This window comes from Aplysia californica, unplaced genomic scaffold, assembly GCF_000002075.1.
Source record: "Aplysia californica isolate F4 #8 unplaced genomic scaffold, AplCal3.0 scaffold00331, whole genome shotgun sequence".
NCBI classification, from domain to species: Eukaryota; Metazoa; Mollusca; class Gastropoda; order Aplysiida; family Aplysiidae; genus Aplysia; species Aplysia californica.
The window spans coordinates 685,138-712,956 of NW_004797601.1; the positions used below are offsets into that span (position 1 = coordinate 685,138).

The 27,819-nt window shown below is 39.6% G+C and overlaps 1 protein-coding gene across 1 annotated transcript in view; it reads left to right on the forward strand.

Moving 5' to 3' along the window:
* Positions 1-22,593, forward strand: part of LOC101849625 (sodium/hydrogen exchanger 8) — a 31,745-nt gene extending 9,152 nt beyond the window's left edge. The window contains exons 2-16 of the mRNA XM_005102585.3: positions 5,489-5,679; positions 7,377-7,457; positions 7,856-7,905; positions 8,708-8,791; positions 9,191-9,292; positions 9,744-9,922; positions 11,714-11,852; positions 12,465-12,570; positions 13,340-13,456; positions 14,081-14,163; positions 15,551-15,662; positions 16,214-16,356; positions 19,306-19,386; positions 19,967-20,107; positions 20,778-22,593. Of these exons, the coding sequence (XP_005102642.1) occupies positions 5,489-5,679; positions 7,377-7,457; positions 7,856-7,905; positions 8,708-8,791; positions 9,191-9,292; positions 9,744-9,922; positions 11,714-11,852; positions 12,465-12,570; positions 13,340-13,456; positions 14,081-14,163; positions 15,551-15,662; positions 16,214-16,356; positions 19,306-19,386; positions 19,967-20,107; positions 20,778-20,957 (1,789 nt within the window). The 3' untranslated portion in view covers positions 20,958-22,593. The remainder of the gene's footprint in view (positions 1-5,488; positions 5,680-7,376; positions 7,458-7,855; positions 7,906-8,707; positions 8,792-9,190; positions 9,293-9,743; positions 9,923-11,713; positions 11,853-12,464; positions 12,571-13,339; positions 13,457-14,080; positions 14,164-15,550; positions 15,663-16,213; positions 16,357-19,305; positions 19,387-19,966; positions 20,108-20,777) is intronic.
* The last annotated feature ends 5,226 nt before the right edge of the window (positions 22,594-27,819 follow it).

Below are 27,819 nucleotides of genomic sequence, written 5' to 3' on the forward strand. Positions count from 1 at the left end.
CCCCCACTTTCCCAACCAATTCATCTTTTCAAAATGTCCATTTTTGTAGGTTCTGCCGTTTATCGTTTATTGTATGGGCTACATGCGGTTAAATGTGTCGTGTGGGTGGTTGGAGGGTGCCGCTGGTAGGTCCTCAATCAAACCGACTCTGATTGTCTGTCTCTGGAAAACATCCCAAATGAAGTTAATGCCTTCGACGATGAAATTGTTTGTATTTAAAAAAAATTCAAACGGTTAAAAAAAAATCTACTTTTGTTTTCAGTTACCGCGAGTCTGACGTTAATGGTGACCGGCGATTATGGTGTAGTGGTTAGATAAGATAAGATAATACTTTATTGTCCCAGGTGGAAATTGTTCTTGGCTGTACAGGACCGTAAAAACACATGCAGGTGTACATAAAAAATTAAATTATATATTACTCTCATTAAAATTAAATATGAAAAGAGAAGTAACGCTGACAAAATGTACATTTACATCAAATGCATGGTTCAACCACATGCAGGAATTTAAATACAAAACATTTGGAGTTATATATATAGATAATACTCTAAGAGCAACACACATCTATGCTCATTCTGACAAAAGCATTTTTCTAGATGGTAAAAAAAACTTCTTTTATATCTTTTCTTTCTTTGTTTTTGGATGCACATGTCTGCCACTGCGTGATCTTAGATGCTTTGACGTTGCACACAGGAGATCCGAGTTCGATTCTCGAATGGAAACAAAGATAGTACATAACAAGATGGTCCACTCAGCCAAAAAGAGTGTCCGCCGGAAGTCCGCTCTTTGCTTCAGATGGCGCTGCAGTCTGTTTTGAAACTCTCTTTCGTTTCTCCAGAAGAAGAATAGGAATAGCACCTCCTGGCGTGCGCAGATCGACTGCTGTTCATCAGCAGTTCGGGTTCGGTCAGTGCGGAGTTAAAGTTTTTTTCTATTTCGATGACCTCTCGCCTTTCATTCTAAAGTCAAATTAAACAAAGAAAACGGTCACCGCTTCCTCCGGAAGAGGTTTTTTTTTGTCAGCGTAACCATTTTTTAAAAGTGTTCTTCCGAAATTTTAATTCTTTTTTATTCAAAAACTTGTTAGTTTCTATTTAACTTTTTTCAAAACAAGTAGGGTAACTGTTCGCAAAGGGTGCGCATTTGCGAAGAGGGCGCCACCGAATTTTGAGGACACTTTTTTAATTGGCTCCAAGAGAGGAGTGGACCCTCTTGTTATGTAGACTCTTTGATGGGGAAAATTTTAAAAAATCGAATATCTCGGCGACTTAGGTATCGTGTTCAGGTTCTTCCAAACATGATTGCGTAGTAGTATACTTAATCCATACTCAAGTCTCCTCAAACATGGTTGAGTACTGTAGTGTAACTGATGTAATGTCACAGCACGCATTGCTCCCCCCCCCCCGACACACACACACTGACACAATACATTATTATGTACATTATGATCGCCGTCTGATCCTGCCGCCACTTGGTGACACGAGAAGGATTTCAGCTGTTTGACCCGGTGAGAGCGTGCACTCCTCTAGTTATTCGTCGACAACGATTGACTAAAGACGAGCTGTTTTGGGGGTATTGGTAGATCTATATAGCTTCGTTATTCAAATACATTTTTCAACTTAAAATTTTTTAAAACCTGAAACTTAAAAAGACGGATAATAACAAGAGTACTGTGAAATATTATAATATAGAAGTGATCATAAGAACTGATGCAGTTGCGAGCGCCGTAAAAACTGTCTCTAAACGAAACTAAAATATACAAATTCGTGCTTCTGGTCTGTGTTTGGTGGTTCGAAATGTGCCTCCGCATTGCCTTTGACCTGCTGCTGATCGGACATAATATATTGAGTGTCGGCTGTGTTCTTAGATTTAACCCTATCCGTACGTCGTGTTTTACTATCGTATCCATACGACGTGGGAACTCTGTGCCACCACTTTGCAAAGAGGAAATTTACTCGTTAATCCGTTCCGTACGCTTTGCATAGCAGTCTGTCGAAATGCTTTATTTTGAGAAGTACTGAAAGTTTCAAAGAGATCTTCGCACTAGAAGTATTCTAAAATGTTAAGAATACAACCCCGGGGGTACAAAATGACCCCAGGACTTACGGATAGGGTTAAAGTGTTCAGTTACAGTGCAGTATGACGCGAGGACAGAGCGAGTGTTGGTCTGTATGTGCTCATCCCGCACCGCGAGGAGCAGGCTGGTTTTTGATGTAAAGAAGTTTTCTGGAGACGGATATTGGTAGTTTTCTTGTTTTTGTTATTCCGTTTTATGTAAACCCCCATGAAAACAGCACGGAAAGCAGAAAAATGATAACACAGTTTAAATGTAACTCTACCCCATTTTTTACCCTTTTCATTAATCTTCGGCACTTACACTAAGGTATCGTGCACAAGTTCTTCCAAACATGATTGCATAGTAGTATACTTAATCCATACTGAAGTCTCCTCAAACATGGTTGAGTACTGTAGTATAACTGCTGTAATGTCACAGCACGCATTGCTCCCCCCCCCCACATACATTATTATGTACATTATGATCGCCGTTTGATCCTGCCGCCACTTGATGACACGAGAAGGGTTTCAGCTGTTTGACTCGGTGAGGGCGTGCATTCCTCTAGTTATTCGTCGACAACGATTGACTGAAGACGAGCTGTTTTGGGGTACATGCCTTCGTTATTCCTTTAATTACACTTTTTTTTTAAAACCTGAAACTTAAAAAGACGGATAACAACAACGCATTACTGTAAAATATACAAGCGATCATAAGAACGTATGCAGTCGCGAGCGCCGTAAAAACTCTTGCTAAACGAAAGTGACATGTATACAAATTCATGTTTATGATCTCTGTGTTTGGTTTTTGGAAATGTGCCTCGACATTGCCTTTGACCTGCTGCTGATCGGACATAGATCTATATTATGTGTCGGCTGTGTGCTTAGACTTAAAGTGTTAAGTTACCGTGCCGTATGACGCAAGGACAGAGCGAGTGTTGTTCTCTTTTTTGCTCACCCTGCACATTTTATCGCGAGGAGCAGGCAGGTTTTTGATGTGACCAAGTTTTCTGGTGATGGATGTTGGTGCTTTTCTTGTTGGCGACCACATAGCGATTTCTGTTTTTTGGTTTGGATTTCTGTACGGCATATATCTCACTGTGTATCGGCCTCAGTGGTGCTGCTGGTGTTAGGCGTTTCGCTACTGCCCGCAGGAGACCAGAGTTCAATTATCGAGTAGGGATAATTTTTTAAAAATCGAGTACATGTACATGTTTTTCGGGCTTTCTGCATTTATTTGGCAGGGTATGTACCCCCCTCCCCGCCCCCAAAATCCCCAAACAACCGCCCCCCCCCGCTACTGGCAGGGTAGATGTAAAAACATAAGTAGTTGGGAATATATGTAAAAACACAAACCGTAGGGTATATTATGGAAATCGTAACTGGCATGGTTAATTTAAAACGTATTCGGTATTCGTCAGCATGTATGTTACACGAAAACGGCTGAATATAAACTGTAAAAACAGAAGTGGCAGGGTATAGGTGAAACGTAACTGCACAAAATGACCGTTTCTATGTTGACGTGCTTCTTTTTAATAAAATAAACCAACATTTCTGTCTGTCGTTTTACACCCCCTCTCCCCGTTTGCACTGAATGACTATTATTGTGTCGGTGTGCTTCTCTTTACGCAAACATTTCTGTTTGTTTACTTTTTCTTATCATTTACTTTTTCTTATCACTACACGACAGTTATCGTGAAAGGGTGCTTCTCTTGACAAAGCCAACTTCAAGGAGACCTCGTCCCCATTCATACCACCTGGTGTGGGCTTGATTACCCCAAACACGATAGATCTGTATCGATCTGTGGTGTATGCTCATGGCTATTCAATATTTGTGTGTCCTCTTTTCTTATTTCTGTAACGGTTTGTTTCTTGGGCGTGTGCCTGGTCCAACAGCTGTCCCAACGCCTTATCATGCCTGCTGTTTTTATCAACTCATGTGGGTGGTTGGAGGGCGTCACTGGTAGCTCCTACTTCGGAGGAGGCTCTCGAGGTCCAGAGATTACGGTGTTGGCTTCTCATTCTATAGGCCTCGAGTTCGAAACCTGACAGCAACGGAACATTTTCTTCTCTAAATGTTTCTCCTTTCACTTCCTTTCCTGCATTCTAACCATTTTTACCCCCCCCCCTTGCCCCCTCCTCTGGGGTCCTGACTCTTCCTGCTGCTTTCCTACTGCTACTTCATGGTTCCTTCTTACTGCTGTCTGTCAGCCACATCCCTGATCTTAGGGTAGGTAAGATCTAACACATAGCATTCTCGGATAAGGGCGAAAAATCTCCGAGGTCCCGTCTGCAGGTTGCGCATGTTAAAGATCCCTTGGTGACCCCAAATCGATAAGAGAAGGCTTCAGCCGCTACCCGGGCAAAATTCGAAATTAATTCCTACCAAACAAATAATAAATGTTTAATGTGTCCCGCGCATAATATGACCTTTTGCAGTTGCAGGCGCCGTAAAACACCTAAACACCAAAGACAACAGCTCCTACTTGTTACTTTCCTTCTGTTGTTTCTGTCTGTGTGGATGGTTGCAGGGCGCCACTGTTAGGCCCTACTTCTTTATTTTCCTTCTATATTGTTTCTATCTGTCTGTCTTATTTTTTTCCCAGCACTAAATGACCATCGTTGTGTCGATGTGCTTCTCTTTATTTAAACAAACAATGTTGAACGACGACAACCATACTATGGACTCATGCTTGAAAACCACGAACGAAGTGTGTAAAGAAGTCATGCTGGCAAATGTCGAAAGAACTGTATGATATGAAGAAATCATGCTAGATAAATTATGTTGGGAATTGGCGAACAAGCTGAACAAAGAAATGATGCTCGGAATTGACGAACGAACTGTGTAGAATAGAAATGGTGCCGGGAATTGACGTAGGTATTGTGTAAAGAAATGATGTTGGGAATTGACGAAAGAAATGTGCAAAGAGATCATGCTAGGGAGTTACGTACCGACTGGATAAAGAAATGGCGGTGGGAAGTTACGAATAGACTAAACTAAATAAAGAAATCATGCTAGGAAGTTGCAATTAGACTGTATAAAGAAATGCGGCTTGGATTGAAGGAACGAACTGTATAAAGAAATGCTGCTAGGAATTAACGACATAAACTGAATAAAGAAATGATGCCGGGAATTGATGAATAGAGTTAATAAAGAAAGTATCCTGGGAATTTATGAATAGACTGAATACAGAAATGATGCTAGGAAGTTACGAACAAACTGTATAAAGAAATGCAGCGAGGAATGAACGAACAAACTTTATAAAGAAATGCTGCTGTCAAACTTGCAAGGACTGGTCAGCCCCAGACATGTCCGCGGGGTGCGCATGTGGTTCCGGAGGTCCGCGCGTGCGGCCGTGAGCCAGTGGCGCGAGTCGCCCGTGAGCGTTGTTCTGTCGCTTACTCTCATCTTGTCTGCCCTCTCCCTCTACCTCAGCGGAAACGCCACGGCCGACGTGAACGCCACGCGGAGCGAGACAGGAGGAGGGGCGGGGGAGGAGGAGCAGAAGAAGGTGCCTCCGACAGAGGAGCCCGAGGAGGAGAAGGAGGGAGGTCTCCCCGCTAAGGGCGCGGCAGAGGAGGAGCATCACAGCAGTCTCACCATCTTCTTTATTCTGCTCGTTGTCGGTGAGTCTGCCATCTTGACGTTTGCAGTATACCCGGTGCCCATTGGCAAGGTTCGGTTCGGTTCGGTTCGGTTTGGTTCGATTTGGTTTGGTTGTTGGAGCTAGCCAGATTTTCCTTCCTCCACGGAGGGAGAAAAGCTACCGTCGTTGCACAAACCGAAGGGATCCGATGATGACCTTCAAGAACGAAAGTGTTTGTTATCAAGGCCAAGAGTCGGGCGATTGGTTCGAGGCAGGGGTCTGTTTGTAGTATGCACCGAAGCCGCCAAAAAACTGAACGGAACCGATCCTCCAATGGGCACCGCCTATCACTAGACTTTAAATATTAATTACATGTATATCCTAGACGGGGCACTGTCATGGCTGCCGTTCTTTGATCTGTAGAAAAACTTGGCTGGGTTGATGCGCACCATGGATGCACAAATGAAGGGCAAAACACAAGTTTCGCTAAAGTCAACTCACTACCTCAGAATTACAAAGTTCTATCTCCGCAGTACCAAGTTTTGAGAAATTTGACGCTAAAGATGTTGAGTTTCACAACTTGTCAAGTTTTTTCGAACGCAATTCTTTGAATATCTTGATAACGACTCTGAATAATCTTACGATTTTGATAGAGCAGATAGAACATTTGGTTTCTGACCTCATGATACTGACTCAAAATGGCCCAAAATTTGAGATAAAACGTTATAATTCTATAAGGTAGAAAAGTTGGCCCGCACCCTTTTCCCTTGCCCTTCATTTCGTTCCAAACAGAGTGAAATGGTGTGCTTTATGGTCAACTGGAATTAGGCCAGAGTGGACGGTCTAGGCTATTAAAATACTATTAGACTATGAGCGGTGAGATTTACTTTTTGTTTTGTTTCGCTTTTTGATAACTACCGTGAGGTTTTTTTTTTGGTTGCACTTTTTAATTTTGAGGGGGGGGGGGGGGGGGGGGGGGGATAGGCAGTGAGGGGGAGAAAAAAGATGCGAAGGGGGTGCAGATTTTTATTTTAGAGGGGTGTTCTTTTTTTGTTTTGTGTTTGCTTTTGTAGGTTTTGTGAGTTTGAATTGCTTTACGCTTGCATTGTTGTGATGTGACTTACAGGGATTGTTCTCTTTGTTTAGTAGTGATTTTTGGTTTTTTATTGTTTTAATTCTTCGTTAAACAATAGGCATGATCAGTAGCAGCAGTGATTGTTGTTTTTTTTTGGGTGTATATTGTGTATGTGTTCTTTGTCAGATTAATTATGAGTGTATGTGTGTATTTTAAATGATTTTTGTACGTTGAATGGGCTGGTTTGCCTGAAATGTGTCATTGTGTCAGCTGTCAAATTTTATAATAATTGTAATTGTTTTTAAAAAAAAATCCATTTCATTTTAAAGCAGGGAGTGGGTGCTTTTGAAGTGATTTGTGTTATTGTAAATAATATTTCTTCTTTTTTTTGGGGGTGTGTGTGTGTGTGTGTGTGGGGGGGGGGGTGTTGTTTTGTGGATTTATTAATCTCCCCCCCCCCCCTACTGCCATTTCTGTAGGATTGGAGGTAGGGGGTAGCGGGAAGTGGGAGGGGAATTTCATCATTGGCTGCTATTTATTGTGGCCACCACTTGTGGAAGGTGGCATCTTTTCACCTCAATAAAGTGGGGGCCTGGGCTGTCTTACACAATGTCGACTGTATTTAGTGTTTGTTTTGACTCTGTATTTCTGGAACGTTTCAGCGATATCCATTCTGGTGGTCCATCTTCTGATCCAGACCAAGTTCCACTATCTCCCCGACAGCATCGCCATTGTTCTCATTGGTGAGTGGAACAGTCTTTGGCTGTGATTGTAAAATGATTGTTAATTTTTTAAAAATCCTCTTTAAACACAACTGAGATCATTAAGGACAGGCAGGCAATTTGTTATTGGCAGCAGTAGTTGTAGTAGCAGTAGAAGCAGTAGTAGTAGCAAGCCATTTTATTGATTTTTTACGATCTATGAATAACAGAGGTTTATTATTTTCGTATTCTTGAGACAATATCAGCTTGCCATATTATTTTGATTTTTGGATAAGATTCCAACTATTTGCAGAAAATGAAGGCACAGTATGTTGGTACTGATATTTTGTTAAGGTATTATGGTTTGTTTTAGAACTGGATTGTTTTACATGAGTTAGAAATACCAACAAAGAACTCAAATGACTTATAATTTTTTTCAGGTGCTCTCATTGGATTAATTCTGAAGCTTTCCAAGTTTGGAAATTGGAAAGTAAGTGCCTGGAACTGTGGAGATTGATATGTGATTCTAACCATTTTGTGGTCTGTGGCAGGAAATTGGTCCTTCTTTCTTATTAAAACATCTGTCATCCTCTTTTCTCCCCCTTCTTTTCTTTGTATGTTACTCTCTAGTTACACCTGTAATCTTTGGCACTTAATTTGTATTACCTAAATGTGTTGCAAGTGCTGTAAAACTCTTATTAAAACTAAAACTAAAGAAGAAGGAATAGGAAAAATATGAAGAATTTTGTTCATCATTGATGCTTCATTCCTCCAAAGTTTGGTGTTGTTATTTATTTCTGTTTGGTGGCTTCACTTTCATTAAAGAGAGGTGGCAGGAGATGAATTAAGAACCTTTGTTCAGCTCGGAGCCTGGAAAGATAAGAAATGTGTTGGGAGAAAATATGAATGCGGTAGAGAATTTCAAAATTTAAAAAATCAGAATGAAAGATGAATGCTTTAGCTCAAGAGAAATTTCCATGCTCTCTGTTTCCATCTTGTTTCCAGTGTGATATTTTTTTATACTAAGGATCTAATTTTTTTTGCTGCAAATACAGTTTGTTATTGATGTTTCGTTAGATTTGTCCGTTTTAGCCTATCATTAAAGTTTGTGCACCCCTATTTGTCTTTTTTTAAAAAGTGCTGTAAAAACTCTTATGAGAGTCAAAAACTAAAATGTTTGTTTTGTTCCCCCCTCCCCATAACCGCCACCTCCACCACCAACACCACCACCACCACCATCACCATCAACACCACCGCCACCATCTCCCCACTTTGGCTACAACCGCATGTAGAATGAGGAGGCCTTCCCACCCACCGTGTTCTTCATTGTGCTGTTGCCGCCCATCATCTTTGAGGGAGGATACAATCTGCATAAGGTTTGTCACCACAGTCAGGTCATAGCTTTCTTTTTGTGCCCCCCCCCCCCAATCCTTTCACACCCCCTTTCTCTCTCTCTCTCTCTCTCTCTCTCTCTCTCTCTCTCTCTCTCTCTCTCTCTCTCTCTCTCTCTCTCTCTCTCTCTCTCTCTCTCTCTCTCTCACCCCCCCCCCTCTCTCTGTCTTTACCTCTCCCTTTCCCTTTTCCTCTATCTCTCCCTTTACCAATTTCCCTCTTCCCATCTCTCTTTCCTCCCTCTTTGTCTCCTCTCTTTTTCTTTCTTTCTCTTTCTCTCTGTCACTGTCTCTGATTCCCCCCCCCCTCCTCTTATGGTATGATAATGTTCTAAGATGCAGAAGTGAGTTGTTTTGCCCCCTCTCTCTCCCCTCCCCCAACAGGGCAACTTCTTCCACAACATTGGCTCCATCCTGGTGTTTGCCGTCTTCGGCACCGTCATCTCGGCCGTCATTGTTGGGGGCGGAGTCTACCTCCTGGGACAGGTGGGTTGCCATGGTGATATGCTCTAACAGTGGAACTGTTGGAAATAGGTCAACTCTTTTTTGTTTATTAAAAAAAAATGTTGTTGAGGTTGATCGCAGGGTCCTCAATTAAGATTAGGAGTACTATCACACCTGTACAAATAACATCATTCTTTTTTCACCCTGTGGGTTTTGTCGTAAAAAATGACACTGTTTGAGAAGTCCAGCTGTCTAAGACAACCACTTATGTGGTTTGCTCCTGCTTTCCTGTCAGACATTCATTGTCATTATTTCTCTTTTTTCTTCATGTATTTATTTGTGACTCCCTTGTACTATCTCTAATTTGCGTTAATTATGTGACCCATTTGTGTTGCAAGTGCCGTAAAACTCGTACTACACCTAAAACCAATACCTACACTGTATTAGTGTTTGCCGTTACCTTGGCTCTTTTCTCTCTCTCTCTCTCTTTCAGGCAGAAGTAGCGTACAAGCTGGACCTGGTGGAGAGTTTTGCGTTCGGATCCCTCATCTCAGCTGTTGACCCTGTGGCTACCCTGGCCATCTTCCAAGCCCTGGACGTTGACCCCATTCTGTACATGTTGGTGTTTGGAGAGTCCATGCTCAACGACGCTGTCTCCATTGTGCTCACCACGTGAGTTGCTCAGATTTTTCCTTTTAGATTATCTGTCTATTTTTAGCACTGACCTCCTTCCGGCATAGGTAATTTTGGGGACCCAGACTTCTGAGGCTCAACAACCAATACTGATTGTGTCTGTAATAACATGTCTGTAAATTTCTGTTACCATCTATGAAACTTAAAACAATGGGTGAAAAGGCATTTGAATATCAAGGCCCCAAGATCTGGAATACTTTGCCAAGTAGTTTTAAGAGAGATGGAATCCTTTGATTCACTCAAATGCCAGCTGAAATCATTTCTATTTTTGAATTAATAAAATGAATAATCTCTTTGGGTCAAAACAAAACGTTTTATGTTACTGTTGTTATGTATTGTAAAGCACTCAGAGCCTGTGTACTTTAATCGGGGTTGAGTGCTTATAAATGTCTTTATTTTTATTATTGTTTCATTAATGTCAGGCAATTGTCGGTGACAGGGTTCAGATGGGTGGTTACAGGGGTGTATCTGTGAGCAGAACATCATAACCTTTTCTCAAAAGACACAGTGCTGCACAGTGGGGATCAGCAATTGATTGTTTGTAAAATTGTCTGCATTTATATTATATTTTGTATTTGGTATCGTTTGTATGTATATTAATTGTGTGTCTAGATATGTATTTGTGTATGTATGTTTGCCATTGTAACCCAACTGTCCCCTTGAGGAGTAATAAAGTGTAGTATAATCTAATTAAAATAGAACATGTGGTTTCTTAGGAGACTGCTGAGAATATTGTGGAAGGAAAAGAAATCAAATGAGGTAGTGCTTGACGAAGCTCACGTGGGACGCTCACTGTTAAAAACAATCAGGAAACGACAAATTATGCAGTTTTTGGGATACCTGAATAGACATAAAGGTCTTGAACATCTAGCTCCCACTGGCAAAATTTAAGACAAATGAGGCAGGGGTAGGCCCAGAGCAACCTACTTAGGGAACCTAGACAAATGGGTAACAAGGAAAGATCAGGGAAATGTAGCCGCAGATCTGGCTTTGGATGATGATTATTGTTTAATTTCAGTCCTGTTTTGTAATTTCGGGGGGGGGGGGGACAAAGTTTCGATTAGGCTCAAAATTATGGAATTTTAGTTTTAAGCTTTTTTAGCTTCCTCAGCCTCTCCTACAACTATTTCATCGCATAAGAACCCCCAAAAGCCTTATTTTTTCCCATACCGGGCATGTTTTTCACTACTATCTCCTTATAAAAGGAATATTTTATTTTTCTTTATCAGCCTTTTTCTTAAAACGAGATTTTTCTCTATACTTTTTTTTATAACTCCACCATTTTTTATCCAAACTTTTCACAGAATGAAGAGAAGGTGTAATACTGAAAAAATTGATTATTGAATTTTTGATATATGGAATAGATTTTTGTTGGTGGTGTCTTGAGTGTGGATTTTCACTGAATTTTTGCAAACTTGAATACTACCTCAGGAAAAAAAAAAATTCTAATTTGTTTAGGAAACATTCAACAGGCAAATTTTTTGTTCTAATGTTTGCTAATGTGCATGCAAAAAACCCAATCAATTTCCATGAAAAATAAGTGCGGTATTCATTACGTAAGACACGTAAAAAAAAATCAAATATGGCCGCCGTATCCATGGAAACAAAACTTTTTTCTCTAATTTGATTGCGGGTCTTTAGACTCCTTTCTGTGCTTGTTATTTGTGTGAAATGTGGTAAAATTTTGTCCTCTAATAAGCGAGATAGCCTTCAGGTGTAGCTCCTCCCCCTTAAAAATAGAAAAAGTAAGCCACCTGCATCTTCCCACAGCACCATGCTTGAATTTGCCTCGCCCACGGCTGTGGTCACCAGCGGGACAGCCGCCTTCTTCCAGGCCTTGAGTCGCTTCTGTCTCATGTTCTTTGCCTCGGCCGCCATTGGCGTGGCTTTTGGTCTGGTCAGTGCCATGGTAAGAAAGGTTCTTTTTTTGGACAGGTGTGTGTGTGTGTGCGCGCGCGCGTGTGTGTGTGCCTGCTTGTGTATGTGTGTGTGTTTGTCTCATGTTCTTTGGCTCGGCCTTCAAATGACCATCAGCTCTTCATGTCTAGGTCCAGAACAATGTTGGGTGACAGGGCCTTTTCCATGTGTGCCCAAAAACCTTGGAACAATTTGGATTTAAAATCTAGATGTTAAAATGTCTCTTTCAATTGATCAGTTTAAATCAAAGTTGAAAACAATGCTTTCAGGAAAGTATATTTATGATGCTGGAACTCTATATCTGAAATATCTCTCAATTTTTTTGTTTTTTAAATAAAATTTATGCATTTCATAGTGGTACTGAGCTTTAGAGCTTTTGTGGGTGTGCATGTGTGTGTGTGTTTTGTAAGCGCCACCGAGCACTTTTTGTGGATTCTAGCGCGTTATAAATGCATTTATTATTATTATGTTATTTTAAAGGCCATTTGTACAGATGATTGCTTTATAAAAGTGGCTGATAGGGCAGGATGGACTGAAAAGCCCTACTGGTGTTCTTTTGCCCCATTCATGTGACATGTATGTTTATGCTGCTCTCTCTCCGTAGCTGACAAAGTTCATCGATCTCCACAAAACTCCCTCCCTGGAGGTGGGCATCGTCTTCTGTTTCTCCTACCTGCCGTATGCCCTCGCTGAAGGAATTCATTTGTCAGGTGAGGTGGCTTTTGCGCTTCGGAAACAATGTTTAAGACCAGTAGGATATAGCATGATTTTTGTTGTATGTGATTATGGTCTAATGGTCTGGGGATAAACTTAATGTGTGTATAGAAGAGATAGGGAGAATACAGTGAGTGAGTATTTGTGTGTATGTGTGTGTGTGTGTGTGTTTGTCTGTGTGTGAGGGGGTGGGAGAAAGAGAGAAAGAGGGAGGGGGGGGGGGACGTGAAACACTATTTGTGTACACTTTTGTGAGTGAGTTGTGCATCGATGTATGTGTATTATTGACCATTGATGTGCTGAGTACATGTCTGTGCTTATGCAGAATCTTTGTATGTTGATGTTTTGGTATATCCTCCTTAAATTTCCCTCATAGATCAGTAAAGTTTATCTACTCATTTATTCTCTTTTTGGCCAGCTCCAGTTTTTATTTCATTTCTGTTTTGGTCAGTTAATGATCCTTCTTGAACATAGTTTTTTTTGTGCTTTACAACTTATTATATTGTTTTTTGTTGAGATTTCAGGTTTAAAAGTTCTAGCCTCAGCTCGGTCTGATGCTGTGTCCTTGGGAAAGGCACTTTACATGAATTTCCCTCTTGGCTCGGTCTTTTTAGATATGGATGTTAGACTAGGAGGTCCTGCCTCTTAAATAACCTGACAGTGTTAAAAGGGGTGTTAGACATACACCATTTTCTTTTTTTCCCAAGGTATTTCACTTTGTGATGGTATCATGTTTACAAAGATACCCCCCCTCAATTCCCACAGGTATCATGGCCATCCTGTTCTGTGGTATCGTCATGTCTCACTACACCCATCTCAACCTGTCCCCCGTGTCGCAGATCACCGTGCAGCAGACGTTTCGCACCATCGCTTTCATCGCAGGTACAGATGGGGTTGTCTGAGACGGCCACCCATTTGTCAAGGAGAAAAGCGGTTGCCTGAGACAGGTGGTCGTCTTGGATGGTGTCATTACAATAATAAGGGAAGAAAAAAAAAATGGTGGGAAGTGGCAAGCGGTCGTTTGTTTAGGTGATTGTTTTGGAGAGGTAGCCGTTAAAGACCAGCTGAGCACTCCAGCAAAATTGGAGCCCTCCGTTTTGTTTTTTGAATGCCCGCTGAAGAACCTGGATCGGATTAGCATAAAATCTGATTTTTTTCTTGACTTTTGATGACATCTGTACTGCGCAACTTATGGTAAATGACATCGAAGTACACTGGTTCATTTGCTAGACTATCATAAATGACATGAAAATATGCATTTTTATAAACGTTTGCGTTTTTCATTTTGCGACTTTCAGTTTGTAACATAATCTAAGCTACTGGGTTCTGGAGACTCTGGGTTTTACTGTTTGTATACATATAAGTTGGAGTAATCAGGGTTTTACTGTGTATGTTTATATAAGTTGGTGTTATCGGGGTTTCAATGTATACATATTATATATAAATTGGTGTAATCAGGATTTTACTGTATATGCTGAAGCATCTGTCCATATGTCTGTATTTCAGAAACCTGTGTGTTTGCCTATCTAGGACTTGCAATATTTAGCTTCAAAGTGAACGTGAAACCTGCCTTCACCATCTGGAGCATTGTGAGTAGGAAATTTTTCTGTGTTTGTAAATTCTTTTTGCTTGGCTAACGAAGGCTAGTGGTTGACGGGTGCTCTGGTGTGGTTTGCTCCTTCTTCCCTATCCACCGTCTGTTGTTTTTATCTCTCCTCCTCCTTTTTTTAAATAGTATGTTACTATCCAGTAACACCTCAAATCTTTGGCACTTATATGACCTGATTGTGTTTTAAATGCTGTAAAGCTCTTAAACTAACCTTAACGAAAAGCTTACGAAGTGAAGACAAAGTGTGTAGTCATGGTGCTCCACTGGTAAATGTGTGAGTTCAACACAGCAAGCACTGAATAGATGTGTGTGCGCTTAGAGAAAGGTACCAAAAGTCACCCCATTCCGTATCGAGCTACAGGCTGATAATGACAAAAATAAATATTTTGACCAAAATGTGTTTCCATAAAAAAGTGAGAGATAAACCACTTTTATTGCACTGTGCTCAAAGGGTTTTCATTGATTTGACTTCTAAATATTTTATTTAGAATTATTTTGAGGGTAGGGTATAATAAAAACAAATAATGAAAACTACTTTTAAAAGGTGCTAAAATCTATTCTTGAAGCACGATTTCTCTTTCCTGCTATGTTTTACCATTGAATTCCATTCATGATATTGATGTCAACTGAATGCCAAATTGGAAATGAATTTTCCATCAATAAATACATTTAAAAAGTCGTAAAAAAAAAATCGGTATGTGTTCTCACGTTTGTTAAACTTAAAAGCTCATTTTCTCAAAATTATATTTTTACACCCTACCCAGCAAGAAGTTCAATATCTCAAAAACTACTTGAGATGTCTAAAGAATTCAAAGACCCCTGTGTTCAACATTGATTTCCTATAAGGTACAATCCTTAACACTAAATGGTTAAAATCCGACTACACAGCATTCTTTTTTCGACCATTATTACCCTAGTAGACCCGAGAACACGAACCGGAGTCAATCTTGGCTTTTCGGTACTGCTCTGCAGTGCAAGCAGCCAATGAAGTGCTCAAACATTAACAAACAGAAACTCTTTCTCTGTATATAACGCTGGGTACCCATTCCCACCTGAGTGAAGTGAGGAAATTTTATGTAAAATGCCTTCCCCAAGGACACGACATGGGGTCCCTGATGGGAATTGAGCCCACAACCTTACGGTTGACCATCCAAGAGCCTAACTATGTTGCATTAGGTGCCGCATCCAAATGTTTTATTAAAGCACGGAGCTTTCCCATGCAAAATTCTAACTTAAACTGCGTGGAACTCATATGACTCTTTCTAAAATTAAAGCTAACTTCAACTGCTGCCTAGTTATATATGCATACATCACTCTCTTATTGTGAGACTGTTAATTCCATTCTTTTTTTTCCCTTCCTTCCACAGATTCTGATTCTGCTGGGTAGAGCATTTAATATCTTCCCTTTGTCTTTCCTGATGAACTTTTTCCGAGAGCACAAAATCACCCGCAAGAATCAGTTCATCATGTGGTTTAGTGGTAAGTTTTTGATACGAAGGCTTGTGGTGAAAATTTTTCTTTTTCATTTTTCTTTGTCAGTGCGCATCGCTGTGGTGGCATGGTGCAACCCCCCCCCCACCCCCCCAAAACCTCCTCAGGTTAATAGGGTGTTGGGTTTTTAGTTATGTATATTGGCTATTTTTCTGTTCTTTATGTACTTTGACTGTTCTGTCATAGTGTCACATTTTTTTGTTTCACCACTCCCTTACCTTGTGGGCAGTTGGCAGGTGCTCTAGTGCCGTCCTTATCTCTTCTTTTGTTTTTGTATATTGCTGTCGAGTAACTCATCTTACAGGACCTATTCAAGTTGCAAGTGCCTTAAGTGCTATAAAAATCTTGCTTAAACAAAAACAAACTCTAGTCCTTTGCTCTCGTGTGACCTATTTATATTGCAAGTGCTGTAAAATTGTTTTTAAAACTAGAACAACCTCTAACCTTCTGCACTCATATGACCTATTTGTGTTGCATTAAGTGCTGTAAAACTCTTACTAAAACTAAACTATTCTCTCTCCCCCCCCCCTCGTGTGCAGGTCTCCGTGGTGCTGTGGCATTTGCCCTGAGCTTACATCTGGAGATCGAGGCGGAGAAGCACTTCGTCCTGGTCACCACCACCCTCATCCTGGTGCTCTTCACCATTGTCTTCCTTGGAGGCTCCACCATGCCCCTGCTCAAGGTCGGGAGCTCTCGTTAAGATGGCGATAATAAATAATAAATAGCATTTGTATATTGTATATCAATATCTATCATGCCATTGTTCAAGGTTTGGATCTCTCATTAGAATGATGATAATAAATAATAAATAGCATTTGTATAATGTATATCTGTATTCTACAGTGCCATTCTTCAAGGTTTGGAGCTCTCATTCGTAAGCATGAGATTAATAGATGAATTATAAATAGCATTTGTGTAGAGTTTATGCATACCTACCATGCCCCTACTCAAGGTTGGGAGCTCTTGCTAGGATGAGAATAATAAATACAAGGTCAATTGTATTTGTTGATGTATGTCTAGATCTATATCTACCATGCCTTTTCTCAAGGTTTAGGGCTCTCGTTAGAATGAGGATAATAAATAATAAATAGCATTTGTATAGTGTATATCGTTACCTACCATGCCCTTGCTCAAGGTTGGGAGCCCTCGTTAGAATGAGAACAATAGATAAATAATTAATAGTGTCTGTATAATGGATATCTATATACACCATGTCATTGTTTAAGGTTGGGAACTCTCATTAGGATGAAAATAATAGAATTACATAAATAGACAGCATTTGTATTTTTGTTTAAATCTATTCCCACCATGCCCCTACTTAAAGGTTTGGAGCTCTCGTTAGGATGAGAATTTTAGATAAATAATAAATATCATTTGTTTAATGTGCAGCTATATCTACCTTGTCTTTGCTTATGGTTTGGAGCTCTTGTTAGGATGAAAATTATAGATAAATAATTTATAGCATTTTTATAGTGTATACCTACCATGTCCCTTCTCACGGTTTGGAGCTCTTGTTAGGATGAGAACAATGGGTGAATAATAAACAGTATTTGTATAGTGTGTATCCAGAGCTGGTAGTAACGGAGTACAAGTACTCCGGTACTTGTACTTACGTTACAATTTTCGGTACTTTTACTGTACTCCGGTACATTTTTGAAACCAGTACTTTTACTGTACTCCGATACTTTTTATAAAAGTACTTTTGAGTACTTTTTAAGTACATTTTGAGTACTTTGGTAGCTTAATGAAAGGGTAAGTGCAGGCATTTCTGATCATAATTTACGGAGCAAAAACCCGATCAACCGCCAAGAGTTAAAAGTTGAGATCAAAGAACGGCCCGTCGCCTCAAAGATCAGCCACTATCGTGAATGTGATCACAAGCGTTGTAAAACTCCATGAAACGGTACAGTGTTTGCTCCAGACGGGATCACACCGAGGTGTGAACTGACCGATGCGTTTCTTTTCCCCAAACATCGCACTCGCATCTGAGCTCGCCACCTAAACTTACATCACTCCCTGGGTGGGTAGGGCCTACAAGTTCGCTCCAGGCGGGATCACATCAAACTGTGAACTCTTCCCTGACCATTGAAAGCAGTTTTTCCCGAATTTGCGAGACAACCTGAATTTTAATTAGTGTGGTCACATCGTAATGGTGCGTAATGACAAAGGAGGTTGTTGGGGTTTTTTTTTGGGGGGGGACTCAATCAGAGATGGAAAGCTAAAATTGTTGGACAGGTAAAGGGGAGGGGCAACTGGATAAACGTAGATAAAGATCTCAAGACTCACGATAGGCTAATGAGTGTGTATATATAATATTATTTATGGCATGCCTCATGCCACTGTGATTGGTAATCAAAGTTGACCACTCTTTGCTTGCCATATGACATAAATCCACCCAGGGGTCACGTCAGTTCATGGGTCACTGTAGATTCTTCCTTGGCTTCGTTGGCTAAGATCCCATATTTTCCTTGCTTCTGAGCACTGGGATCTTAGGCGGAGACTACTGCAGTAGAGAATCTTTGGTTACACTACACTTACTAGACTCTAGGAAACTATTGTATTTTGGTTTGCCGTTGGCGCCGTGGACTACACAGTGTGACCAAAATCTGAAAGACCACTATAATCAATTGAAGCTGAAACTGTGTTCTCAATGTGTATCTAACAATTTTTAGGCTGCCTAAATTTCTTTTAAACTTTTTTTGGGTGGTTTTTGCTTAAGGCTACATTGATTCCTTGAGGATTTGTTAATGAAGAATTCAATGCACTTTTCCATTTCTATGCGGGCCATTTTCATCAATTTTATGTTTTCTTAAGAGCAACTTTGTATCGACATTTTTCAATTTGGATACTCTTTCTGTAGAACTTTCCGACCCCTAGGACTGACTTACATTTGATCTCATTGTCTTGCTCAAACAAGTTCTATTCATAATATCACTTACCCACTAGTTGCGTCTGTTCGTTTGGGTTGTTTTTTGTTCAACTTCACGGACCATTTCCACTGTTCAGTGCGTATATTGTATATTCAAATGCTTTGTATACTGTTTACATTTTTAGTAATAAATAGCCTAATTTGTCAAATATACTGGATAAGTTATAAAATATGATGTTTTGCATAAGCGCTGAAGTGTTTTAGCATATTAGCAGAAAGTACTCAAAATGTACTCATAAGTACTTTTTTAAAAAGTACTTGTACTCAAGTACATTTTATAGGAATGTACTTTTACTGTACTTAAGTACATTTTTTAGATTGTACTTAAATTTGTACTTAAGTACTTTTTTAAAAGTACTTTAACAGCTCTGTGTGTATCTATATCTACCATGTCATTGTTCAAAGTTTAGAGCTCTCATTAGAATAAGAATAATAGATAAACAATAAATAGCTTATGTGAAGGGCATATTCATGACCACCTTGCTCTTGCTCAAGGTTTGGAGAGTCGATGGTTGGCGGGTGCTCTGGTGTCATTTGCTCCTTCTTTTCTGTCAAACACCTATCACCCTTATCTTCCCCCCCCCCCCTTTTTTTTCCTTCTTTGTTTTGTTCTTTTACTGTCTGCATACCGCTTGATGACTAATGATGTTATCACAACAAGGAAAACTTATTGATCGTTTTAGTGTTGTTTTCCTTTCTTAGTTTCTTCAATCGTCTGACAAAAAGTACAAGAAAAGGAAAAAGAGTGAGGGACAAGTGTCTATGAGCAAAACGAAGGAAATGGTGAGTGTGTCTGTCGGGGTCGGTACTTCCTTTTTTCGTTCATTTAGGTAAGAACTGAGGAGCTTTTTCTTTTTGAAGCTGAATTTGTCATCAGAGAGGAATGGCCTAACTGTGTTCAACCCTCCTGTGTGAGTTAAATCTCAGACTTTAGTGTTAAGGAAATTGATATGTCAAATTCATTCGAATTTTTATGAAATGATAAAAGGCATGTTAAAATTTAGGAAAATGGCATTGATTTAAAATCTATTTACAAGTTTGACCCGTCTGTCAAGTTTCTGCTATTTCCATTCACAGATTGCAATAAGGAAATCATTTTTCCAGATCGCCTTACAAATAATCAAAATTGTATTGATGGAAGCATAAGACAATATTTTATGCTACTCCTGTGGGTGGTTGATTGGTGCTTGGAGGTGGTTTGCTGCTTTTATCCTACCAAGAATTTATCATTGATATTTATCCTCCTGCTGTTCTTTGTATGTTACTCTCTAGTAACACCTCTAATCTTTGGCACTCAATATGAGCAATTTGTGTTGCAAGCACTGTAAAACTCTTACCAAAACCAAACGTACGACTCTCGCAGGGCGACGCCATTGACTCGGAACATTTATCTGAGCTTACAGAGGAGGATGAGACACACATTGTGAGGCCGCATCTCAAGGGCTTCCTCAAGCTGGATGCTCGCTATCTCATCCCGTTCTTCACCAAGAGGTTCACACAGCAGGTAACTTCTGCTGGAGATCAGACATCATTTGAAAAATGTTTATAAAAATTGGGACATCAAAAAATATTAAAAAGAAATGACATTTGTTGTAACAAATTTTCGTTGGAGGAAAAAAAGGTAAAAAGATAGAAAATCCATTGAAAACGAACTTATAAAAAGATGGGACATTCATGTAAAAAAAAAAGTTGAAAAGATGGAACATCTTTGATGCCATGCGGCATTTGTGCTGGGTTTGTTGAAGTGAACAACCATATTTAATGCAGTAAGGAGGAACCAAGAGTTGAATATGTGAGCCTTGGCTTGGCATCTCTTTTTATTCTGTGTTGATGATGTTTGTTTGTTTTCGTTTGTAATTATTCCTTCAAAGTAAAGCTCTGTAGCGTCAGGGTTTGTTTTTCACCTCTTCAAAACCGGCATCTGTGGTGTAGCGGTTAGATGCATCGCTGTCGCATACAAGACTCCCGAGGTTGATTTCCAAGTGATGAGGAATTTTTAATAAAGTGTATTGGTCTTTCTGCCGAGATGTTTTATCCCTCTCATTCCGGGTTGTCTTTGACAGGCATGGTCGGAAGCCCTGATAAATGTTGAACATTGTGTTGATGAAGGCGTAAACAGGCTTGTGCATTATTAGATAAACTCCTTCACAAAATGTTTTTTTTTTCATCCACAGGAGGTGAGAGAGGGCAAGAGCCAGGTGGACCTGCTGACCAGCCAGTGGCAGATGGAGGTCCGGGCGGCACCCTCGGAGTCGGATGAGGAAAATATCGAGATGGAGACGTCTCTCATTCCGCAGGCCAGCTCGGGGGGACTGTTGCATAACGGTAGCAACGGGAGTAATACGCGCATGTGATGGTTGCAGGGGAGGGATTGAAGAGTGAGGGAGAAGGATTATTAGTGTGTGTGTGTGCGTATGTACTTGCGGGCGTGCGTGCGTGCGTGCGTGCGTGCGTGCGTGCGTGAGAGAGAGAGAGAGAGAGAGAGAGAGAGAGAGAGAGAGAGAGAGAGAGAGAGAGAGAGAGAGAGAGAGAGAGAGAGAGAGAGTAAACTAACATGAATACAACCAAATTGAGCCATACATACTCATATGTGAGGTGTGCTGACAAAATTATTTAGTTCTTGGACTTTAAAAATAGATACCTCAAATTTTGGTTGAGTTTGTACAATTTATTTGTATGAACTGATAAAAGACATGTTAAGCTTAGGAAGAATAGAATCAGTTGAAGATCTTCAAATTCAACCCCTGTGTTGATTTTTCGGCTATCATTTTGTCAGCATGCCTCACATATGACTGTTTTTATTTATGAGTGCCGTAAAACGTTTACCAAACAAATACAACAAATCAGACATGTGTTACAAGAGCTGGTGGGCACGCATAATGTGTGTGAATGTGGAGAGAGGATGACGCAATTGATGTGTGGGTGGTACAAGAAGGGGATTGTGAGACAGAAAAATGTCTCTGTGGATTCCACAGATTTGTTCTAAGAGACTCTCAAAGATGGAATTGGTCATGTCTGGGAAGTTTTTGCTTGATTGGCATCTCATATATTCATGACTTCATAATGATAGTGGTCATAGTAATTATTATGATAACATAATGATGATGATGATTATGATGATGATAACCTTATTCCTATTTTACAAGTGATCATATCAGTGATAAGAACAAATTATGTTGAAAGAATAATACAAGTGTGTGGTGGTTATATTTTCCATTTTTCACAATGCTGAACAATGCTCAATTTGCTTTGCAATAATAAAATGTAAGACATGGGTACATTCATCGGATTATCATCAAAAGGTGAGGATGTGGTGAGGAAATAGAGAAAGAAAATCCTCACCACTCATCCATTCTCACAACATACAGTTTTTCCAACTTTCAGAATTGTAATAATATTTGCTCTGAGTCAGGCCTAGACTAGCATATCCAGGTTGCAGACTGAATTAAGCGAATTTGAAAATCTTGCAGGCTAAAGCGAGTGTGTTTTGGGTGAAATTAGTTGAAATGTTCAAGCTCTCAAAAATGAGACAAAAACTGACTCTATAGTGTATGTCGCTCATGGGTATTTCTTGAGATAAAACAGTAGACCTATTGCTTCCAGCTGGGCTGGAAACTACTTATTCGAATTTTCGAGGCGGACAATTCTGTTTTCATTGATTATAATTATCAGTTCTCTACCGGCCACTTTCATTATTTCGTGTAATGTCTGGATTGACTGACGGGTTAAACTGAAACAGCTCACAGGCGGGATCTACATGTAGTCTGCTGGCTGGAGTCTGCCCATACCTGCTACAAGCCAACTTGGCTTCAGAGAATGAGAGATAAGATTACATCAAAGCATGTCTCAAATTTTCACAATACACTTTACTTCGTGTTTCGGGAGAAGACGAACTTCAGACGTTTTGTGCAATACCCTTTGTGAATTTGATTTAAATAGCACCCTGTGTAATTTGAAGTTAAAAATAAAATGTCTATATTATATAATGTAGTTAAGGTATTGTTATGATTGTATAATCGCCTTGTGTGGGATTAGTTGTAGTTACTCAATGACCGTACCCAGGAGTTCTAATCAGTTTATAGTGACATTATGTTCATTTTCTTTTTATTGACTTATGAGAAAGGGATTTTTATTATGATATGATAATGATTGAGATGATAATATAATAATCACAACATATATCCTTGAGGATGTAGCTCAAGCTACTTTATTGAAAGTGTGAACATGGTCAATGCACTGAGAAAAATTATGTTCACACCTCATTCAAAATTTAAAATAGCATTCCGATGGGCAATTATGTCTTAAAACTGGTGGATATTTCATCTACATTGTGTCCTCAGTGTTTTGTACAGAATGTTGGAGTATGTGCTGAAATTAAGGATGATATTTGCTTGTCTGTAGAATTTAGAAACAAATTGTAATTTCTTTTTTGTTTTTTGTTTTTGGTTGGGTTGCTTGTATGTTGTTGCCATTTATCAACGACAGGTGGAAGATCAAAAGCACTGTCATGTCAGCACATGGTTTATTTGTTTGTGTTGAGAGCAAAAGATGTACTTGAATTACAGAGGAGCCTGTTTAAACTGGCCACGGTTAATCTGAAAACACCTGTTAACTGGGGAAAACCCCCCCCAGAAAATCCAGATTTTTTATATATGATCAACCTCTTCAAACCAAAAGCCTGGCTAAACAGAAGAATATCCGGCAGTCCCATCAATCTCGGTTTCAGCGGACTCCACTGTATGTGAAGATTCTGGCTTCAGGGTACAACTTTGCACCTTCCTGTGTCCCACCTCTGACAAACCTTAATTTAACGAAAGAAGAAGTAGAAGAGGCGTAGAAGTAGACTTCGAATGTGGAGTCTCAGTAATGATAAACAGTTGGACCTGTCCATAACAGTCTCTCAAGATCACAGACAAAAGTGACCGTTGCAGAGAGGTGGCTGCTGTGGACAGGCTCTGAGTTATGTTCACTTACTAACAGGACTTGACAAAGTCATCAGATGGTTTTAAAATCTAAAATGATTTATTGAATATTAATTTTATCTTACCATGTCATTTCCATCGAAATTTGTTATCTATTGTAAGAGCTTCTTTGAGTTGACTGAACATGCACACTGAATCTGAAGATGGATTGGCAAGAGAGGTCTCTTCCCGCGGAGATGTTGTGCGGGCAAGTGGACACTCCACAGGACAGTGACAGGTGACCAGTGAGCTTGTCGTTAAAGCAGGCAATCAGGTATGGAGGGCAGGCCACCAGGTGTGATGACTTAGGAAATGAAATATCCTCTATGTTTCGGATGCAATGATCGCACATAATAATAATAAGATTAATTTTTTTCTGGTTGTTTTATTTTGATCAGACAATAAGTTGTTTGTACCATCCAAAGTTTGCTTCACAAACACATTGTTTATTTGAAACTGACCAGTTCTCCTTTTTTGTTTCTTTTTTTTTTGGTGGTGTTTTTACTTGACGTTTACAATCTTTTTATTGTTGAGCTCATTTATGAACTGTTTACCGTGTGCATAATATGTCGAGGGTGCCATCAAGAAATTTTAACTGAAATTTTATATTAGTATTGCAATAAGTCACTGTAGTATGACATACGGCGTACAGTCGTGGTTAAACTGGTCGGGGTCAACTTACCACAATCTTTAATTTGAATATGTCGGTAGTCGTAACAGCTTTTTTCCTGTTCCTCAAAGTCAACGCTTTCACTTTGGTCAAAGGACAATTTTTTTCTTCTGATAAAATACCAGTAGAATTGCATATTATGCAGCGGGGCTGAGTTTACGAATTTTTAAAGGATTGAGACGTTTTTATAAGCGGTAAAAAAACCTCGCTGATGCAAGAGACATGAGCTCCTCCTTTTTTGTGGCTTCATGGTGAAATCAGACACTCGTCAGAATAATTAATCTGAGGAAACCGACATTTTTCTGCACTTTGAACAATTTTTATCGATTTATTTTCCTTCTGTTTGAGCAATCTCTCTAAAACAAAAACTTGGCTAACCGAAGAAAATCTGGCAGTCCTGCAGATTTCATTTAAAGTGAACTCCACTGTTTTCTCATTTTGTCTGTGAATTCCAACAATGTACTGGTGACGTTTTTCAAGAAACTGTATTCACGTTGTTTGTTTTATTGTGTGGAGGAGAAATATTGAATTCCACATGAAGAAAATTAATGGCTTTATGATTGTGTATCTTGTTTGCTTCATTTTCTTGAAAACTTTTTGTAGACAAAGGGGGAATTGAAAGTTTTTCGTTGTTTTTTTGGTTCAGATGAAATGGAGGTGAACAGAAATGCATGATTTGATATTTATTTGAATCTAAAAGTACCTTTATGTGATATTGTGTTTGTTTCCTTTCTCGATGAAATTTTCTAATAATAGTAATTTCGGTCTGTAAGGGCTGTATGCACTCAGCGTACTGTGTTCTGATACATTCAGCGTACTGTGTTCTGATACACACATTCAGTGTACTGTGTTCTGATACACACATTCAGTGTACTGTGTTCTGATACACACACTCAGTGTACTGTGTTCTGATAGGTTCAGTGTACTGTGTTCTGATAGGTTCAGTGTACTGTGTTCTGATACATTCAGTGTACTGTGTTCTGATACATTCAGTCTGTGTTCTGATACATTCAGTGTACTGTGTTCTGATAGGTTCAGTGTACTGTGTTCTGATAGGTTCAGTGTACTGTGTTCTGATAGGTTCAGTGTACTGTGTTCTGATACATTCAGTGTACTGTGTTCTGATACATTCAGTGTACTGTGTTCTGATAAGTTCAGTGTACTGTGTTCTGATACGTTCAGTGTACTGTGTTCTGATAGGTTCAGTGTACTGTGTTCTGATACATTCAGTGCACTGTGTCCTGATACGTTCATTCAGTGTACTGTGTTCTGATAGGTTCAGTGTACTGTGTTCTGAATAACAATCTAAGGTGGCATGACTATAGGTTACAATTTAGCTTCTCACGAATGTCACTCCTTGTCATACCACCCTAAAAGCAGACACACTGTGCAATCCACCTTAGCTATTTGCAGTCAATCCGATCTGAAGACCGGTAAACTGAAAGAAAGTAGAAACCATATAAACCCCCCCCTAAACCAAAAAAAATCCGGTGGTCTGGCAGATTTTAGTTTTAGAAAAGGCCACTGTTTGTTTGTTTTTTTCACCTGCGATTGCTGTGCTGAGGGTTTATTGCTCATGGGTTCTCCATCAGTGACTCTTGGAATGGATTTTTTTTCTTTCTAATTCTTGTAAATATATCAAGTGCTTTTTACTTTTCTATCTTGCAAATGTCTTCTATTGGAATGAGAATATTTCTTTTGCCTTGATATGTTATGGCACTCTGGGAAGGAAAATTCCATATTTATTTGTATGTGTGCCTGTGTGTGTGTGTGCATGCGTGGGTGCACATAATCTTTTGTGCATATTTGTGTGTTTTAAGGGTTGGGAGAGTTTGAACATCATGGAATGCACATGCATCATTTATATACCTCTTTATTTAAGTATATATACTTTGAAAAATTATCTACAAGACCTGAAGCTCCCCCCTCCGCCCCCCCCCCCCCCCCCCCCCCTCTCTCTCTCTCTCTCTCTCTCTCTCTCTCTCTCTCTCTCTCTCTCTCTCTCTTTCCCCCCCTTTCTTTTTTCATTCAACTCAAGGATCCGTAAAACATTGTAGTTCCAAGAACCGGCAAATTCTGATTACTACCAAAGAGTGCTCTGATGTCGTTTACTCCTTCTTTCTTATAAAATATCTATCATTTTCTCCTCCTTCTTTTCTTTGTACGTTACTCTCTAATTACACCTGTAATCTTCGTCACTTTTATGACACTATTTGAGTTGTGAGTGCCGTAAAACTCTTACTAAAGCTAAACTACCACCAAAGAAGGAAGTAAATAATGTGGGAACAAAGCCTGAGCAACCTGCCTTACCTCCCTCTTGAGAGACAGTCTTGTGCATGAACTGTGTTAGGGGGAATCAATTTTGTGCTGGACTCGTACATAGATTGAAAACAGCGTCCCAAGTTTGATTCCCAAGTGGTGAGAAATTTTTATTGTAAATTTTAGGTTTTTTTTCTGGGATGTTGTATCCCTCTCACCTCGGGTTAACCCTGACAGGCAAAGTGGGAAGCCAGCCTGCTGAATGATCTAAACTGTATTGATCTGGGTGAAAAAACCCATTAACAATCTAAAACTCTTTCAAGTGGTGCAGTATGTATCTCGCGATTTTGCTGTTGTCTGATCTCAGAATGTCCTGTCATGATTTTAATGAGATGATAATATTATGTAAAGGTAATAATAATGATAATAATATTAAAAGTAATAATCTTATGATAATTGTTTCATTTATATAGGGGATAGTGTGTATCCGTGCCCAACAGCATGCTCTATGAGCTTTACAACTACCTTCATTCAGACACGTCTAGAACACTCAGAAAACATTTTCAGCTTCCCGGTAAGCATACGTCCTCACCAGCATCTGTGATACATGGCTAGACTCTTTCTCTCGGAACACTAAAGGCCTGAGTTCGAGTCTCATGTGGAGAATAATATAGTTTTGTTATTTAGTACCTCCTCCATCTTTGTGCTGTGATGAATCCCTCACAGTTGTGAGTTTGCCAGGCCGCAAGTGACAGACGACCATGGAGCAGCCTGCCTCTTACTGTTTAGGCCAGCGGCTCTTAACCTTGTTGGGGTGCTCAGTTAGCTCGGTTGGTGATTTTTGTCTTTCTTTGACTCTGAGAATGTGGTCATGGACAGAGAAGTTTTTGTGTGTTTGTGAGTGGGCTCTGTGTATAGCAGTTTATTGTCGTGTGAGTGAGTTTTGTGGGAAACTATTGCGGAAGTTTCTATAACAACTTTTTGTTCCATCAGTGAACTCCTTATTATATTTATGCTTTGTTAAAAGTGAAATAATTTTCAAACAATTATTCAATATGAGGGGTGTATTCGTATTATTATATTGTATGTGTGATCATGGGATAAAAATAATAATCGTCATTATCATGTTGCGTGTTTAGATGTTAAGTTTCTTTTTTTTCCTTTTCGTTTTTTGTTTCTGTTTATCATTTTTCATGTTATAATTATAATGAAAAATGAACTACATGTGAAGACTGACATAGAAAGTGTTGTCCTCCGTCTAAAAAGAAATAACCCCAGCAAGCTGTTCAAATGTCTTGAACTCAATAAGCAAAATTTTTTAAGAGA